General features: G+C 35.2%; 1 protein-coding gene across 6 annotated transcripts; it reads left to right on the top strand.

Annotated features, from left to right (window-relative positions):
- Window positions 1-4432: 4432 nt before the first annotated feature.
- Window positions 4433-13954, top strand: LOC108359281 (helicase ARIP4). 6 transcript variants are annotated; one of them, XM_017611073.1, is made up of 12 exons: window positions 4433-4673; window positions 4734-4906; window positions 4963-5022; window positions 5563-7979; window positions 9013-9707; window positions 9840-10038; window positions 10108-10591; window positions 10703-10832; window positions 10901-11182; window positions 12274-12785; window positions 12863-12992; window positions 13085-13954. In XM_017611073.1, the coding sequence occupies exons 3-12, from the start codon at window positions 4990-4992 to the stop codon at window positions 13819-13821; spliced, it is 5619 nt and encodes a 1872-aa protein (XP_017466562.1). In that variant the 5' UTR covers window positions 4433-4673; window positions 4734-4906; window positions 4963-4989; the 3' UTR covers window positions 13822-13954. The 6 variants fall into 6 exon arrangements, with proteins under 6 accessions (XP_017466562.1, XP_017466565.1, XP_017466561.1 ...); XM_017611072.1 differs by lacking the exon at window positions 4433-4673 and having other exon boundaries at window positions 4683-4906; XM_017611075.1 differs by lacking the exon at window positions 4433-4673 and having other exon boundaries at window positions 4683-4911.
- Window positions 13955-17913: the final 3959 nt, after the last annotated feature.

The raw sequence follows: 17913 nt of genomic DNA, 5'->3' as shown, positions 1-17913 counted from the left end.
TTTCTGCATAACACCGACCTTACAGGCTCTGTAAAGCTGGTGCCACATAAAACTTTTGCTTCGCTTTACGCGACAGGATTCGCTTTGATAGATAAGATGATTTTCATACAATTCGCAAAGCATGCCACATAGATCGCTGAAGCTGCAGCGCGAAGCGAAAAAATGGCTAACTCCCACGGTGCAGCCAACAAAGGTGGCGCCGTCAGTGGTACCGCTACTTTGGTTTCGCCGATTTTGACAGTTGTGGTAACTTGTAAATAAACCTTTGTTTACTAATCAGCGAAAGAGTGATCAGTGAAAAATCAGTTTAAATTGTGTTAATTTGCAATTTATGAGTAATTTTTTAGTAGAAGACAGCGAAAAACTAATACAATGAAGTGCTGTGTGTTAAATTGCGACAGCCGTCAAGATGCAAGAAGCGTAGATGCAAGTGTAGCGCTGGGACGAATCGCTGCATTTTGTGTACATAGGGCACGGCAAAGCCGTTCCCGAAATGTTTCTCTNAATCATGCTTGCGCCTAATCATAAAAGCTTCATGAATCGAAGCGCCCAACATTGTAAGGCGCTTACAGTTTTGAAATCGTCATTTGTTCACTTTTTTGTATTGGAAATAAAATTTATTTGTCAATTCAATAGAAAATAATTGGAAATGAACGATTTCGTGCTAAAATTCGTGCAAATTGCATTAAACCACAAGCGTTTATGCAGTACTTCGGAGCAGAAATATTTGCGGAAGTGCGTGTTGCGAAAGAACGGCCAAAAAATTTGTTATGTACAGAAAGTGTTTATTAGCTGGTGACTTATGCAGGGCGTGGAAGTGTGCAGAAGTCGAGTCGTCATGCATTCGTTTCGGTATGATGAAACGATTACTCTACTTTGATTAGGCGCGTAATGTGCCTATGAATACATGAATTCAAATGCAGCCGTCCACATAGCCAAAATTCGCCAACGCTCACGCCAACACAAAGTTAAAAGATGGCCAGATCTCATCTTTACGCGTGCGTCGCTCGTCAGCTGTTGCAAATAAATAAACTTATGTGAAATATTTTACCTTTTTAATCAAGCGCAGCCAAGAAATATCGGTTTTAATGCAATTATTGATATGAAATATTAATTTATCTGTCGTTAGTGTGTTAATTTAGTAGCCCAAGCATTCGCTGTCGAGCGTTCATTGTAGCAAGCATACTTTTAACGTGCGTTCTGTCAAACCAACGCCAAAGCCAACGCGAAAGTTCTATGTGGACCGGCCGGGCTTTGCAAGAACGAAAGACAAGAGAGTGAAAAAGTCGATTTTTTTAGCGGGTTCTACGCCATCTTGTTTCACTGGAAAACGAGCGAAAAGTAAACAAAGCAAAGAAAACAACGAAAACCAAAATTAGCCAAAATTATTTGTCAGCCACTTTAAACGCACAATTTAGGTAAAATGATGCAACAAAATGCTTTAAAATGTGTTGTCATGTTGAATTAACTCTTCTTTACTTGAATAAAAGTGTAAAATAGTGGTGCTTGTGATGTAAACAAACGCTCAGCTGACAAACCCGCTTTCGCAAACTTTTTTCTCAAAACCAGTTACAAATACAACGTCGCATTCTTACGTGATCTTGTATTTTTGGGTCATGCGGGCTTTGCGTGTAACCGGCTGTCTTCACGTACTGGAAAATCTCGCTTGTGTGACGACGCATGCGAGAAACCGCACGTGTAGACCGCAAAAAGTATGAAGCAGACATTGAACAACCGGCCCTTAGTTGAAAGCAACAATCGCCTGGTGTAAACGGCCTTTCAACTAATCGCTTTCAATCATGATCCAATTACACAAGATCTGACAAGGTTAAGCAAAAGAAAAAAGTAATTTTCTGGCTGACGTTTATAATTTCGGCACCATGTTATTTTCTTTGAAAAGTAAACAAAGAATATGAAGACGAAGCATAAAGAAAAAAATTCAAGCAATTTTGTAGCACATGTTTGTGCTAACCAATTTATTATTTTTGTACGTTTTTGCAACCAATCACCGCGCACTTCATTTTAATTACATTTGCACACAAAATTTATTGAAAATCGCTTAAAAATCAATGAAATAAACCACCGACAAAACACACATAAAGAAAGAAGCAAAACAGAAATAGCCAACGTCAAAAATTACGAACGTCACACACTTTTTTCTCAATTGCTATTGCAAATGGCGGCTTCTCAACCGATCAGATCTGTTCTAATTGTTCATGGCTTTCAATGAAGTTGGTCGGCTGCCTACTTTCGTTCAACTTTTGATTCTACTAATCGCCTGTGAAAATTGAATCATGTAAATTCCCTATAACCCTACTTAGAATAGTTGCGTTCCCTATCTCCCAGAAATAGTCAGAAAAAGTCCGAAGTAGTCAGATTTAGTCCAAAAAGCGTTCCTTAACTCGAAAATGACAGCAAAAATGAGAGAGCAACACTCAGTGAGAGTGACTCTCTTCAGTCCGAGTAGTCAGAAGAATTTTTTCTGGCAAAATCCTGAAAAGTGTCAAACTCAACTGAATTTAAATTGACGGAAATTAAAGAATGCACAAAAAGTGAGAATAACCTAAAAAGTAAAAAAAGTGAATTGAAATTGGAAGGAAGCAAAAAATAATTGATATAGTAAGTGTTTATTGTGCTTGTGCTTGTGTGAATGTGCTTTGAACATACATTTAACTTCTTATTTGATGTTAGTGTTGTTGTTGCCATTCTTTGGACTAAAAATTTGTTTTATTGCGTTCCTTTACTTTTTTCTGTTATTCTCTTTTAGTGAGCGCATTTTGCTTACGCTCTGGCATTTTGACACTTTTCAGATTTTAGTCCAAAAAGATAAGGAATAACCTAATATTCGTTTAACCATGGCGCTAAGTGGTACTAGAGCAACGTATGGCCCGTCTCCATATGCAAAAGTTTTTGCGTACCAAGTGTCATTTTTATTGCCTGATAAAAATTTTATCAGAGGCAATACATGTGCGCGGGCACTTTTTATCTTGATAAAAGCATTTGTAAGATGGCTATATTTAATCACTTAAAAAATTTAAAAAATATGCTATTTCATACATATACATAATAACAAAATTTGAACAGAAAACAGTTCAATTTCCGCTTTAATAATAAAATATCAATAATGTTGCCGCAACGAAGTTATCGCGCATATGAAAATGTCAAAGTACCAAATTGCTGGCAATATTTATCAAGATAAAAGCTCTGATAATTATTGCTTGCCAAGAGCAATATGCGGTCTCAATTCCTAACATTTTGCCTGATAACAATAAATACAGTATTCTAGCGGTCTTGGGTGTCATTAAACACAAATAAAGGCGCGTCCACATACAACTTTGGCGTTGCCATTTTTAACTTTATTATCCTTTTCGATGGTCATATTATTGCCTTTTTATAATCAGGCAATATTAAAAAAGAATTTTTCACCATCGAATAAACAGTGAGTTAGGTATTTGCAAATTATTTTTATTTGCAAATAGCTTACGTATAAACGTGGTATATATTTCTTGCCCGTATTTGATTAAAAAGGAAAATGAAATCACATAATTTTGATTATTTGGAACACCTGACAAACGACCCGCGAGAATAGTTGAGGTTGGCCCTCTTTCCGAGTTATGTTGGCGTTGGCGTTGCCCAACTTTGGTTATGAGGAGACTTGACGAGTTGACGACTTACTGTATTTAACAGTGTCCTACACTCCTTGATTAGTTTCGACCTTGTTGTAAAAGACGCTAAGGCCTTAATGGCCGCCTGGCTATCTGAGAAAATGGCTACTCGCTCGCCGTGACGCAATCCACTACGTTCTAAGAGACGGCAGCCTTCGGCTATAGCGAATACTTCTGCCTGGAAGACACTCGCGAAATCGTGCAGATGAATTGATCTTCTTACTCCCAGTGACTCAGAGTAAATACCTGCTTCAACTCCGCGTTCCATTTTGGAGCCATCGGTGTACATATGATGTGTCCAGGTAGAGATAATAAGTTCTGGTGATAGCATTTATAAAAGTTTGATATCAAATCAAAATAAGAAGCTGTTCACTATTGGATTATTTATAATTACGTTATAGGAAATTATTCAGCAGTTTTTTTTTTAGTATTTAAATGGTTTTAACTACTGAAAGAGAGAGAATGTTGTCTGGTGGCGTCATATGGTAAATGTTTATATTAGGATATTAAACTGCCCATACACAAATACTTGCAATCATATTGCTCGCAACTATCTTTAAAATTGACATTTGGTAGGCAATAGGTGTTTGCCGTGGACTTCTGAGGTAACTGAAAATATGATTGTCAAACCAGACTTGAAAGCAAGTTCTTGATCGTGTAACGCTGATGTAACCTACCAAAAATATCGATATATCTCGGTACTGTCGGTCGATTTATTATTTCTCAACCACTCTGTACTCGATTCCGCATTTTCCTCTTCAAGTTCTCTGCTATACATATCTGTCAACAGTTGATTTGGTGTAAAAAGAAGAGTGTCACTAGGAGCTGGGATATCCTATTTTTTCTGCATGTAATTGATTTAAAACTAGAAAATGTTCTACAAAAATTTAAATAATTTCCATACAAAGTTTTAAACTGGAACGACTATAAGTTTGAGTATATCGGTTGGAATATGTGAAGAGTTTTCACGTTCTTATCAAGTCTTTGAAATATACCTGTGTATAACAGGTACATAATTTGTTTATTGATAAATTAAGTGATAATATTAATTGTTTATAAACAACGAAGAAAAGGCAACTTTCGTAGGCTCATTAATTTATGCAGCAGAAGAAGTAATTTATGTGCAATGTCTACAAATTGATAATATGTACTTACATGTGTAAATGTTAATATATGTATTAACATAATGTGTGTATATTATGATTAGAATGCGGTGGAAAGCGAAGTTAAGGTTTACCGATGTACGGTAATGAGTATTTTCAATTACCCATATACATATGTAAAAGAAAATTTTCGGTTTCCTGTGCTTTCATGAACTTGGCGAATGAGTCGAAAATTATGGGCCAGCATGGTCGCTGTGAGTAGCAACATATAGAAATATATTTCCTTTCTTCAAATCGTCTCTCACAGTTCTCGTTTTTAATTGCTGTAGCAGTCAGATTTTTCTTGTCAAGATTTCAGCCATAAAAGGTACCTGTATGTATCTTAAAGTTAAACGCTAATTGAAGTTTGTACTTACTTGAATCAAATACGAAGCGCAGTAAATGGAGTGTTGAAAATGCGAAGGATTTACCAACTAAAAAGTTAAAAATTCCGGCACTCCTTTTTCTTGAGGTACCAAGAAAATTTGTTTGCTTGAATGTGTGAATCGTGTTCACAACTCGCTGGCCTTATGCAAAAGCAATTGCGTGAAGATGTGAAGATTTGTGTTTGCTTCAAGTGATGTTCTGAAATATTAAACAGACATACATTACATATATGTACACATTCTTCGGAGTTTATTAGTACATAACTGCATTAATTTGGTTTTAAAGTGTATGCATGTACATATACGTATATTCTCATGCTTGTATTTTACATCTACAATTTGCTAACACTATGAAACAAACTTTTCCAGAAATCTATCATGGATTCCCCAAATCGAATGGATACGTACAACGAGAATGCTGCAATGAAACCGCCCCCCATAAATAAGCCTACTGAGCCATTCCAAACCTATTTGCGTCCCGACGTCAATAGCGTTAGTGCGGAAGATCCCTTTGGGCAATATCTTAGAAATACGGATCCACTTCTGTTGAACGACATGGACGCCAAACAATCATTGGATTCTATGAAACAACAAACCAGCACGCTGGAGACAGTTAGTTACCCCAGTGTTGGTGATACTGGCTATCCCAACGATCATTATGGACCGAAAAGGAAGAAAGATACTGAAAATGATGATATCGTAGATGCACGAAAACTGAGTAACAACATGTCTGCTGAGGAGAAAAAGACTGCAAACATGCGCAAAAATATACGTGAAGTCTTTGACGAAAACCAATTGGATACGAATACCCTAGCTGCCCAGCGGGAGGAATCTGAGCGTTTGGCTCGCGTTGCGGAACAACAGAAAATCATACGTGAAACTCAACGTCAAGCGGCAGTAAACAGAAGTTTTGTGCGCACCCAAAATAAAGTACTTTCCCTACTACAAAGTGGCACAACTTTCGCAAAGGTCACCAGTGAAACCCCATTCGAAGAAATTGATACACCTTCAACTGAGTCTGAACTAAATGCCAGCTCACAATCTTTATCAAACAGCGTTGGCGATAAACTGACTAATAAGTTGGAAACTGAGACAGTTTCAAGCAAGGAAATTGCACCAATATCAACAACACCAATTGATGATGAAGATGCTGTGAAGCCTGCGGAGGAACAGGTCATCAGTGATGTAGTTACAATAGAAGATAGCTCATCTGAGGATGATTGCATTATGTTATCCGACGATGAAGAGGACCTGGAAGATGAAGAGGAGGCAGATGATCCAGGCAATAGTGGTTTGCACGTAAAAGATGCGTACAATATTCCCGATGAGCAAGGACGCGTCTTGGTCAACATCGGACATCCAGAAGGTGAAGATGACATTTTCGTGGCACCACAAATAGCCCGAACTATAAAACCACATCAAATTGGGGGTGTACGATTTCTCTTCGACAACATTATTGAATCAACAAAACGTTTCAAGAGTTCCAGCGGATTCGGTTGTATTCTATCACATTCAATGGGTTTGGGAAAGACGCTTCAAGTGATTTGTTTCTGTGATATCTTCCTGCGGCATACACCCTCCAAAACAGTCCTCTGTGTGATGCCTATTAATACTTTGCAAAATTGGGTATCTGAATTTAACATGTGGTTACCGAAATACTCCGACAATCCCGAAAATGTACGACCCCGCCAATTCGATGTTTTCATACTCAACGATCAACATAAAACTTTGACCGCTCGCGCTAAAGTTATCCTTAAATGGGCCGAGGAGGGTGGCGTACTTCTAATCGGTTATGAATTGTTCAGACTGCTTGCATTGAAATTAATGACAACACGTAAGCGTCGCAGCAATAAAGCGGTTAATTGCGAGAGGAATGGCAGCGAAATGAATAGACGATTAATGGAAAGTGTACATCAGGCACTTGTCAAACCAGGACCGGATTTGGTTATATGTGATGAAGGACATCGCATTAAGAATGCACATGCTGGCATATCACTCGCACTTAAACAAATACGTACACGACGTAGAATTGTATTAACTGGTTATCCATTGCAAAATAACTTACTCGAATATTGGTGTATGGTTGATTTTGTGCGTCCAAATTATCTTGGTACACGCAATGAGTTTTGCAACATGTTTGAGCGTCCCATACAGAATGGGCAATGTATTGACTCAACGCCCGAGGATCACAAATTAATGCGTTATCGCGCCCATGTGCTACATTCATTGCTGCTCGGTTTTGTGCAGCGGCGTTCTCATGTCGTACTGCAACAAACACTACCTAAGAAGTTAGAATATGTAGTACTAACGCGAATGACATCGTTTCAGCGTCAACTTTACGATACATTCATGAATGACATAGTGCGCACCAAGTCTGTTCCTAATCCGTTGAAAGCATTTGCAGTTTGTTGTAAAATATGGAATCATCCAGACGTTTTGTATAGTTTCTTAAAACGAAAAGAAATTGATTTAGAATTAGAAATGGAGGAGACTGACGTTATTGGCGAGCCGCCTATTGTCCCGCCTGTACTTCCAGTCGCGGTGCCAGGCGAAGCAGAAAAATCAATACTGCCACAAGAGGATAAATCAATTGAATCTGCTAGTACTGACCAAATGGGTCCAGATATCATGCCAAAAGAACACACATCCTCGGAAGCTAATTCGCCAGCACCTGAGTGTAAGATGTCAGGACAGCAATCACCAGCAGCGTGTGAGGTGGCGCCACACGAAATCCAGGCTTTAGTGGTGAACAAACCGAACACTGTATTTTCCAATTTGATGAAGAGGTAAGTGGTCACACTGTTTATAGAATGACTAAATAAATTTATTAAATCAAGTGTCGCTCATTTGTTGGAGAACCAGCATAATAAAACAATAAACAAAACTTAGTTTAGTATGCGGAAATTTTCTTTTGTTCTAAATGATATCTATCAATTGGGTCTGATATAACAGGAAAACTTTTCTTTCTCACAGCTATTATATTTTCCGCTAAAAAGCAATCACCATTTGATGAAAAAAGATACCTAAGTAAAATTTGATTACAAATTTAGCCTTTGGATTAAATTGTATTATTAATTTTGTTTTTGATATGGTAGCAGCAGGATAACACTACTCTTCACAGAGGTGGTTGAGCCTTGGAACGGGAAGTGCGTCGCATGGTTTGTCTTCGTCGAAGGCTTTGGAAAGGCTAACCTCGACGAGGACTGTCCTGTCATAGTATTTGTTGTATGTTATAATTTTTTAGGTATTTATGATTGCTCAATGAGGAAAACATAACCAGAATCTTCAAAATCCCTTTTATAGCATTTTGATTTTTTGAGTTATGGCGATCTTTCAGCAAAGGAGCGATATGAAAGTTTATGCATTATCTCTAAAGGGTTAGCATGCGTTTTATTACAAAAAAAAAGAAGAAGTAATAACTGAAAACTTGCATACTCCTTTCAAACTAAAGGTTTAAATAAAAGTTATTCGCGAATAATTTCTTTTCACTTTTACATTTTGGCAATATTTATTGCATATCGTCGGTGATACTGCAAAACAGTCTATGTCTATTAATACTCTTGACACTTGGATGGTCTCTTACTTGCACCGGAATGCATCTGCAAATCGTTACACCATAATAAACAAATGACAAAACTGTTTACCTTTGGCTGATGAAGATGAACGATTGCCAGAAGCGATCAGATACAGATAACAGATCAATTAAGCACCAGAGGTAATAAGTGACATAGAACGTTTTGCAGTATCACCGACGATATCACGTATTCTTACAGTTGCATTATGTTGCTGAGGGGAAACTAATATTTTGTCTTTCTCCAGCTCACTTTTATCAGATCCATACAATCAGCAGCAAAACGATGACCCTTCATACTTGGGTGGACATGGCAATCATTATTGGCAAGAATCTAATGTTAACTATTTTCCCTATCAATCTGTTACCGATAATATTGAATCCTTGTCAAAGCCCAATTACGTTGGCATGGTACCGCAACGAGCTGAGGAAACGCCGAACGAAACAAATGAAGGCGGTGGCTCCTCGCAAATTGTAGATTTGGATACGAAGGAAATAAAAACTGTAGAGACGGACATCGACATGACACTTTGTCCGGTCATTAAAAATGAGGCACTGCAAGGAGATAACAATTCATTGTTAACAAATACAAGTAGTGATGGAACAGGTATTACCAGTGCAGATTCTTTGATAGAAGATGTTAAATTGTTGACTAGCGCAAGTACATTGGGCAATGAGAAGGATGCCGGAAAAGGAAAAGCTGATGACGCTACATTGCATGAATGGGCTATGGACTTAATGAAAAAATACCGACCCGGTTTGGTGGAAAATTCACCAAAAATGGAAATATTCTTTTGCATTCTAAATGAGAGTGTCAGGCTTGGCGACCGAGTGCTCTTGTTTAGTCAAAGTCTCCTAACATTGAATTTGATAGAGACATTTTTGCAAATGACGCGTATGCCGGATTCGGATATGTTTTGGGGACGCGGGCTGTCCTACTTTCGTAAGTAATAAATGTTATAAAATTTATGTAGTAATAAGTAATTGTTTAGTTAAACTTAAAATATATTTTAATTAACTTAAACAAGTGAATCTTGAGTCACCTTATCAATGAATTACCGATCCTTTTCTTCAGGTTTAGACGGTTCCACAACTTCACAAGAACGTGAAAGACTCGTAAATGAGTTCAATTCAAATGCTAGCATCAAATTGTTCTTGATATCAACCAGAGCTGGATCACTGGGTATTAATCTTGTCGGCGCCAATCGCGTTATAGTTTTCGATGCTAGCTGGAATCCCTGTCACGACACACAAGCAGTATATAGAATTTATCGGTATGCCTTCACCCTTTTCAACTCAGAAATCCATTAGACTCGAACTTTTTATTTTTTTCCATTTTTTAGATATGGTCAAAGAAAGCCGTGTTTCGTTTATAGAATAGTAATGGATAAGTGTTTAGAAAAGAAAATTTATGATAGACAAATTAAAAAGCAAGGAATGTCCGATAGAGTTGTCGATGAATGCAATCCGGATGCACATCTATCCATACGAGATATAACCAATCTCTGTCATGATTACGATGATGATGAAAAAATTCAATCGGAAGTGCCAGAATTCACAACACCGCTCGAATCATTTGAGGATGTTCTAATACGCAAAATTGTCGTTGAGCACAAAACTAGTTTATCCAAGGAACCATTCTTCCATGAAAGTCTGTTGATTGATCGAAAAGAGAAGAAATTGTCACAGGCTGAGAAAAGGCAAGCTCATCGTGGCTATGAGATGGAGAAAAAGGCCAGCGTTAAGCAAGCATTTTGTGCACCCGTTAAGAATCAGTATCGCATTGTGCGTAACGATGGCAGTATTGTAACGCGTCCTGTGGCATCGGTAAATATTAATTTCATATATGTACATATATACTTATGTCCATATGTACGCATAAATGAATGAAAGCTACTTTTCTTTAATAAAATAATGTGATACATATTTATTTTCCAGATACGACCAATGCAAACAACCAAAACTATGCCTGCAACAAAAAGTGGCGGCATACGGACAACACGTTGGATACCAGCTGAAGTTTGGCAGCGACAAGGCATGACTGCACAAGAAATGACTTTGCCGCTAGGTATGTATAATTTTACCATTGCCTTTTCAACCCAAAAAAAAAAACAACTACCTTTTTCTATATTTTAGACGTCGTCATACCCACTCATTCGAATGACAAATCGAATATTATATTGAAATCCGGTCAGCGCGTTATGGTATTAAAATCAGCGAAAGGAATATATATGCAATTGGAAAGTGGGAAAATAATTGCAATACGAACGTCCAGTAAAGCGACAGAGGTAAATAATAAGACGGATAAAGATGAAGTTATTGATATAACAAATGAGGGCGATACCACATCTGAAAAGAAGAGCGAAGAAACAAAGACGGATAATGCAAATCAGAAGGAAAACGACAACACAGCAAAAGGTAAGTGAACTTTTTATTTATTTATTTCACATTCATCATTTCATTGCTTTGAAATATTTGTGGCCAATATGTACATATTAGCATTGCAGCAATAGAATTGTATGAGTTACATATAAGCAGCTTTCATTGAAAACTTTTCAAGCCTTCAACTTGCAATGAAAGCTACCAAAATTACAAATGTATGTGGTGATGACCAGAGCCGCCAGGTCGGCACTAGTGCGTTAATTCGAATTTGGAGGCGATCGGTACAATTTCTTTCAAGGCGCTTATGGCTGTTGCACCAAAAATGTTAAAATAATAAGATTACAACACATAAGCATTCTGTTGTTAATGGCCTATTATTTATGTTATCAATGATTTCATTGGATATTGTTGTCATTACATTCTTATCGTTTTTAATTGTCGGTATTGTGTTACAGTTTAATGCTCTTAAAGCATAAAATATTCATAGCATAGCCAATTTTTTGGGGTATAAAAAGTTGTGTACGTATGTATGTATTTTAAAGAGACTTCTATTAATCTTAATACTTGATGCTTTTTGAAAGAAGCTACATATATTTATTAAATATTTTTCGAAAAACGCAAACACAACAGTTATGCTTAAAAGCGGTTTGATTTTAAAACAAAAATGGGCGCACGTACTTTATAACAAATTTGTTTTGGCAAATACCAACAAAGGAACAGCCGACTGTCAAATATGTAAGTGTGAATGCTTCGCTTTAAGCATCGTTTTGTAGCTCAATTACATGTTCTAGGGAAAAAAAAAAAAATGCCCACCACTGCTCTAAAAGTTTGAAAGGTGTCAAAATCTATGTTATCATCACATAAGGGCACTGCATATTTTTAGATGGATCTGTTTTTATAGGGAATGGTTAAATCTGACTGTGGTTTAAACTTAGTTAAAACGCTCGAGCAAACTGGTTTAAACTAAGGTTAGTGTAGATAATATGGGAAGCACGATGCCGCCGGTACCGGTGAAATTTCTTCACACAAACTCCATTGCACTGTCATGTTCTAGCTCTTACATAAGAGTTATGTACGTTTTTTTTTAACAAAAGGCAATTTAATTTAAATTATTCATTCTTCATAAGGATCTCAAAACAGTTGTACTGAAGTCACCGAAAAATCAACTGGTGGCTTTGACAAATGCACAGCCGACACTAATGCAAAGAAATCACTGGAATCAAGCTCAGCTAAAAGCAAGGAATTCCCGCAGGCAAATCAATATAAGGCAGATTTGCAAATGCCAAAGGATGATATCAATACTAAATTTGATAGCTTGAAAAAGGTTGAGCATAAACCGAACCCGATCAGCATCGAAAAGGCTTATGCATCACATATAAACGATAATACCACCAAGCAAGAGTTTGCAAATACAGCGAGAGGTAGCCAAAAATTACTAGCACCGAAGCCACAACAGCAGCAGCAGCAACAACAAAACCAACAGCAAATAGAAGAAAGTGTTGCTTTGAAAAAGAATGAGGGAAATCATCATCAGCAGGATCAACATCATGAGTTGGAGCAGGGAAAGAAAGAAGCAGTTTATCCTTTAAAACACAGCCTTGATAAGAATAACCCACCACAGACATCACTTATGAATCAAGTAAGTGTTGCTTTGAATTATTTGCTCGAACAAAATATCTTATAAAAAAATTGTATTCACTTCAAACTCTGCCGCAGAAATGTCTACCACAATATACTAATAAACCAATGGCTGAACCAGCACCATATCCCTACAAACAAATGGGTAATTATCCACCATTTTGTGGTCTCACGCCTCCCGATCTTTCGAAATACACGAATCAAAGAGGTGAGAAAACCCAAAGGCCTTGCCTAGATTCATATACATACTTATAATATTATATTATTAATGATGAAAAACTTTACTCATATCCCTCCTAGGCGACATGATGACACCGACTGAGTCTTTTCAGACTTGTAATTATAATAAACGAAAACTACAAAAAGAGATGCCAATATCTACTGATTATACACCTTCGCCCTCATCATCATCTTCGACAGCAGCCGCCGCAGCGGCAGTAGCAGCCAGCGCAACTGCCACAGCGGCAGCATCATCGTCATCTTCTGCATCGTCCTCATCACAAAGTCAAGCACTGAAACACAGTCATTTAAATGCTGCACATTCATCACCATACGCACCATCGCCCTATTCATCACTATTCCATCAACAGCAGCAGCCAAAACTACACCTGTACGGATCAAATTATAATATAGACAATGAACATTATAGTAATTTAACGCAAAATTCCCCTCATAGTACACAAAATTTAAATCAAAATCATAGTCTTATCGGCGATACATTCGGTGCGGTGCAAGATAATAGCAGCACAGGCCTTATGCATGCAGGCGGTGGCCAAAATGTGCCCGCGCCGTGTGATTATTCGACACATTTTCCCGACTATGCTGCCTATAGTTCATACAACCATCCGCATTATTTTTCACCTTTTGCCAATTCGTATGGCAATGGTTCGTCTGCGCCAATCGGTACGAATCCCTACCAAATGCATTGGTCTCCATTGATTGGACCAACATCTATAAATGAGCAATGTAATCCGGTACACTCGTCCGTTTATCCTCAGAATGGTGCACAACATAATCAATGGCATCACAAATTATAAATATTGTAGTTATTATAAGAAAAATGTAATATCATCGTACAGCCACAGAAAGGTTTTAAATTAATTAATTTAATTGCATGGTATTATCCGTAAATTTGAAATATAGAAATATGCTAAAAACAATTAAACTAAATAATATGCATGGAGTTTTATTTCAGTAGTGTTAGGTTAGGTTTAAAAGGTGCGTGTTGCGACTTCATACTTTCACTCGGAACGCCTTCTGTAAGCGAGAGCCATAAACTGGGCGGAGTAAACTATACAACTTTTTATTACTAACTTGCTGTTTTTTTTTAATCTGGTATTACTTAGAGGTTAGACAGACTTAAACTTTTTTTACGTGTAATTAATTTCTTTTATAATACATTTTTTTACTAATCCGTGAATAAACCACATTTTTTTTATATTAAATAAAATATGCAATTATAAATTGCCAAATTTATCTTTCAAATTTCCTAATTAGTCTGTTCTATGGGAGGTTGCAAAAATTTTGATTAACTAAAAATTTTTTAGTTTTTCAATAATTATTTTAACTAGATACTACTTTTTTTCTATTTTAATAGATATTAGTACCAAACAAAAAATGAATACAATTTTTTATGGGTCTATACATGAAATAAGCTAACACGTATTCAATGATTTTTTTTTCTTTTTTTGTCTTCGGAGATATGATCTGTCAAAGTTCGTATTTTTTGTGATTCTGACTAATCATGTACTTCCGCTCATCGTAGAGACTTTATCTTAACGTCGTTTTAAAGTTAAAGAAACGGTCTTAACATTCCTATATATAAGATGATTGTCCTAAAGCTAACATAGCTGTTAACAGTTTATTTTTTTAAATTTTCATAGTGGGGAGACCAGTTAATTAGGGATCTAAAATTACACTATTAATTCTTGTTTAATTCTTTATAAAAAACATGTTTCAGAAAAATGAGCGTTTTTCTAGAACTAGTTTTATATTTTTTTTATGACGAGATGGTTTATTTTGTGAGAATCGACAATTTTTTGTAATTGGTTTTCGAAAACTTATGATGATACATACATATTTAGCATAGTGTTAAAAATCGGGGTTTTGCAAAACTTTAAATTTTATTGCTTTGATTGCAGGACTAATGTTAACAAAACGCAGATTTTATTGAGGATTTCGGCAGAATATCTATATTAATTATTGTCGTAGTACGGCGCTTACCACACCTTCAGAAACCCGATAATTAACAAAATTAAAAAAAAAAATCGCTTAACTTGGAATGTCACATAGCACATATTTTGGCCTAGTTTGGCAATAAAAAACTGTATACTCAAAATCCCAAATATAGCTGCCCTCAAAATTTGGATTTAGGATCAAAAACCCGTTTTCGGGGGTCTCATTGTATTTTTGCCCATAAAAAATTACAGCCGCACAACTTTTTGACAAGTTTTAACATAATTTTTTTTTTTTTTGATATTTAATATTGGTTAATTTTTTATTATATTTCGGCAGGCAATGGCAAATCTCCGAGTGTGTAAGCGCCAATCTATTATTATTATTAATTTTATTTTTTTTTTTTTTTAATATAGTTTATTCTTCAACAAAACCCGTGTAAATCCAAGTTTCAAACTTTATGCCATATTAAAAAGAAATCAAACTTTTGTAGAAATTTCGAGCTTTTTTTATAAGATTTACTAGAAAGATTGTGAGTATTCAGTTTTTTAGCCCATTGAACTCAGTACTAGTTTCAAATGGCTAAAAAATACGGTTGATTTTTTAGAATTAGATTTTAGAAAAATCAACGGAATTTTGTAGCCGTTTGAAACTTGCACATCATTAGACTAAAATTGTATGGGCTATAAAACTGCATACCCACAAATGTTCTAAAGATTCAGATTTGAAATTTTGATGGAAAATTGCTGAATTTTCTTAAATTTTTTATAAAGTTTGAAACTGTGATTTATATGCTTTTGGTTAAAGCTTGGATAATATTTTTATAGAAAAATAACATAACAGAAAAATATTATGGATATTTAAAAAAGGTCAACACGGTGTCATTTGTTTTAGTGCCTGTATATAAAGACTAATATATACACCACCACATCCTAGAATTTCGCCCTTCTATCCGTACATATTAGCTTAAAAAATAAAAATAATAATAAAAAGGGGATTTACCATTAGTCCTTGTCACCCAAAAAAAAATATATATATTTTTTTTAATTTCTACAGACTTATCTTTCATTTGGTGCCTCTATTGGCATTTTACATAGCATTTTTTAAATAATTTTTTTAATAAATCATATCTTTGAAAATTCAAAATTCTTTTAAAAATCTACTGACGTCAGAGAGAAAAACTAAAAACGCAGTTTTCCTATATTTGGGCCATCGTTTTTTTGATTGTTTCGTGTGTTTTGAAACTTTTTGATTTAAAATTTTTCTAAAAGTCTGGATTGTATATAGAAAAGTAATTTCTTAGGTTTCCCAGGTTGGCGATTTTAAGTGTTTTTCTTTTTTCATATGAAGTTAATCGTCGCAAAGTAGCATTTAAAAAAATTTAAATGGATTCAAAAGGCCCTGAGAATTTAATTTTCTACTTACAAACGTATGTACCCTTGTGGTCAGCTTATTAAGTTAAGTGTGGCAAATTACATAACCAGCATCACACAAATCGACATTTCAAACTTCGAACAAAATTTATGAAAATTAAACAAACTAACAATTACACCCAAAAATTTTGAGCTTTTTATTAAAAATTTAGCACCGTCAGCAAAAAAAAAATAAAAAATCATCGCGATTTTCTAGCGATTTAAAATTTGTACTTTAACCTACTAAAATTTAATGGGCTATTAAACTGCATACCTAAATTTTTTTACAAAAATTTGAATAAAAAGTTTAAAATTTTTTGGTTTAATTATTAAAGTTCGTTGAATTTTTATAATTTTTGTACGAAGTTTGAAATTTTGATTTATGTGGTGCTGTTTATGTAATGTGCTAGACTTTAACAAAAAAAAAATATTAAACATGAGATAAACAAAAGAAAAGTAACCAAAACTGGACAAAATGTCACTTAACTTAATCAGCTGACCACAAGTTTACATATAATATAGACTTTCAGAAAAACTTTGTTTCACAATTTTAATGATCGAATTTTCCTAAGTTTTGCACAAAGTTTGCAGATTTTATTTTTATGTTTTTTGTTGTAGTATGAACAATATTTACCGAAAAAAACTTTGCGAAAAGAAATTAGAATAAAAAACTTTGCACACATTGCGAAAAATTTTCTGTGCCAATACTTTTGTTCGTCACTGTATGTATGTAGATATAACAAAAGTACCGAAAAAAGTTCATACTGTCATACTGTACCCAATAATAGCCTACAATTAAAAATACGTTACAAAGAGTTGAAATGTTTTTAGCAGACTTCCAAAAAATTTAGGAGGGGTTATGATTCATCGGAATATTTTTGTTTATGTATGTTGTGAACCACATTAACCGATTCCAAAAAAAATTTTTTAAGGGAAAGGTGGTACCTGAATTAAATTTTTATATGAGAATTGAAGTCGGTTTGGGTTTTTGCTTAGGAATTACTTGTTTTTTTTTTAATAAAATATAAGATTTTTACCGCCTTTCTTAAGAAAAATTAAATTTTCTTATGAGTTGCATTCTGATTTGAGAAATTTTGATAGAAAAAAATTTATTTTCTATTTCTTCTGTATCATTTTATATGAATTTTTANCTGAAGAAGCAAATTTACGCGCATTTTTTTCTTATGAGTTGCATTCTGATTTGAGAAATTTTGATAGAAAAAAATTTATTTTCTATTTCTTCTGTATCATTTTATATGAATTTTTAGTTGTTTTTTGAGAGCTGCAGACAGGCCTTTAATAAATAAGTTGTTATACATAGCTAAAGTAATTGGTGTCATAGAGCCGATTAACTCTGCTTCAATATATTTATAAAACTTAATTTTTTTAATGAATATCTAGCGTATTTTTATCATAAATTTCCCACAATACGTTAACATCGGTCTTTAACCCTACAATGCATCGCATTTTTCATGCGGAAATTCACCTACGAATACAACCCTGCATTGACATGCGCTCACCACTAGTTCCATTATTATGTAC

Source organism: Rhagoletis zephyria, unplaced genomic scaffold (assembly GCF_001687245.7).
Source record: "Rhagoletis zephyria isolate East Lansing unplaced genomic scaffold, Rhagoletis_zephyria_1.1 Rzeph_scaffold_00368, whole genome shotgun sequence".
Lineage (NCBI taxonomy): Eukaryota > Metazoa > Arthropoda > Insecta > Diptera > Tephritidae > Rhagoletis > Rhagoletis zephyria.
This window is presented reverse-complemented; position numbering and strand designations above follow the sequence as displayed.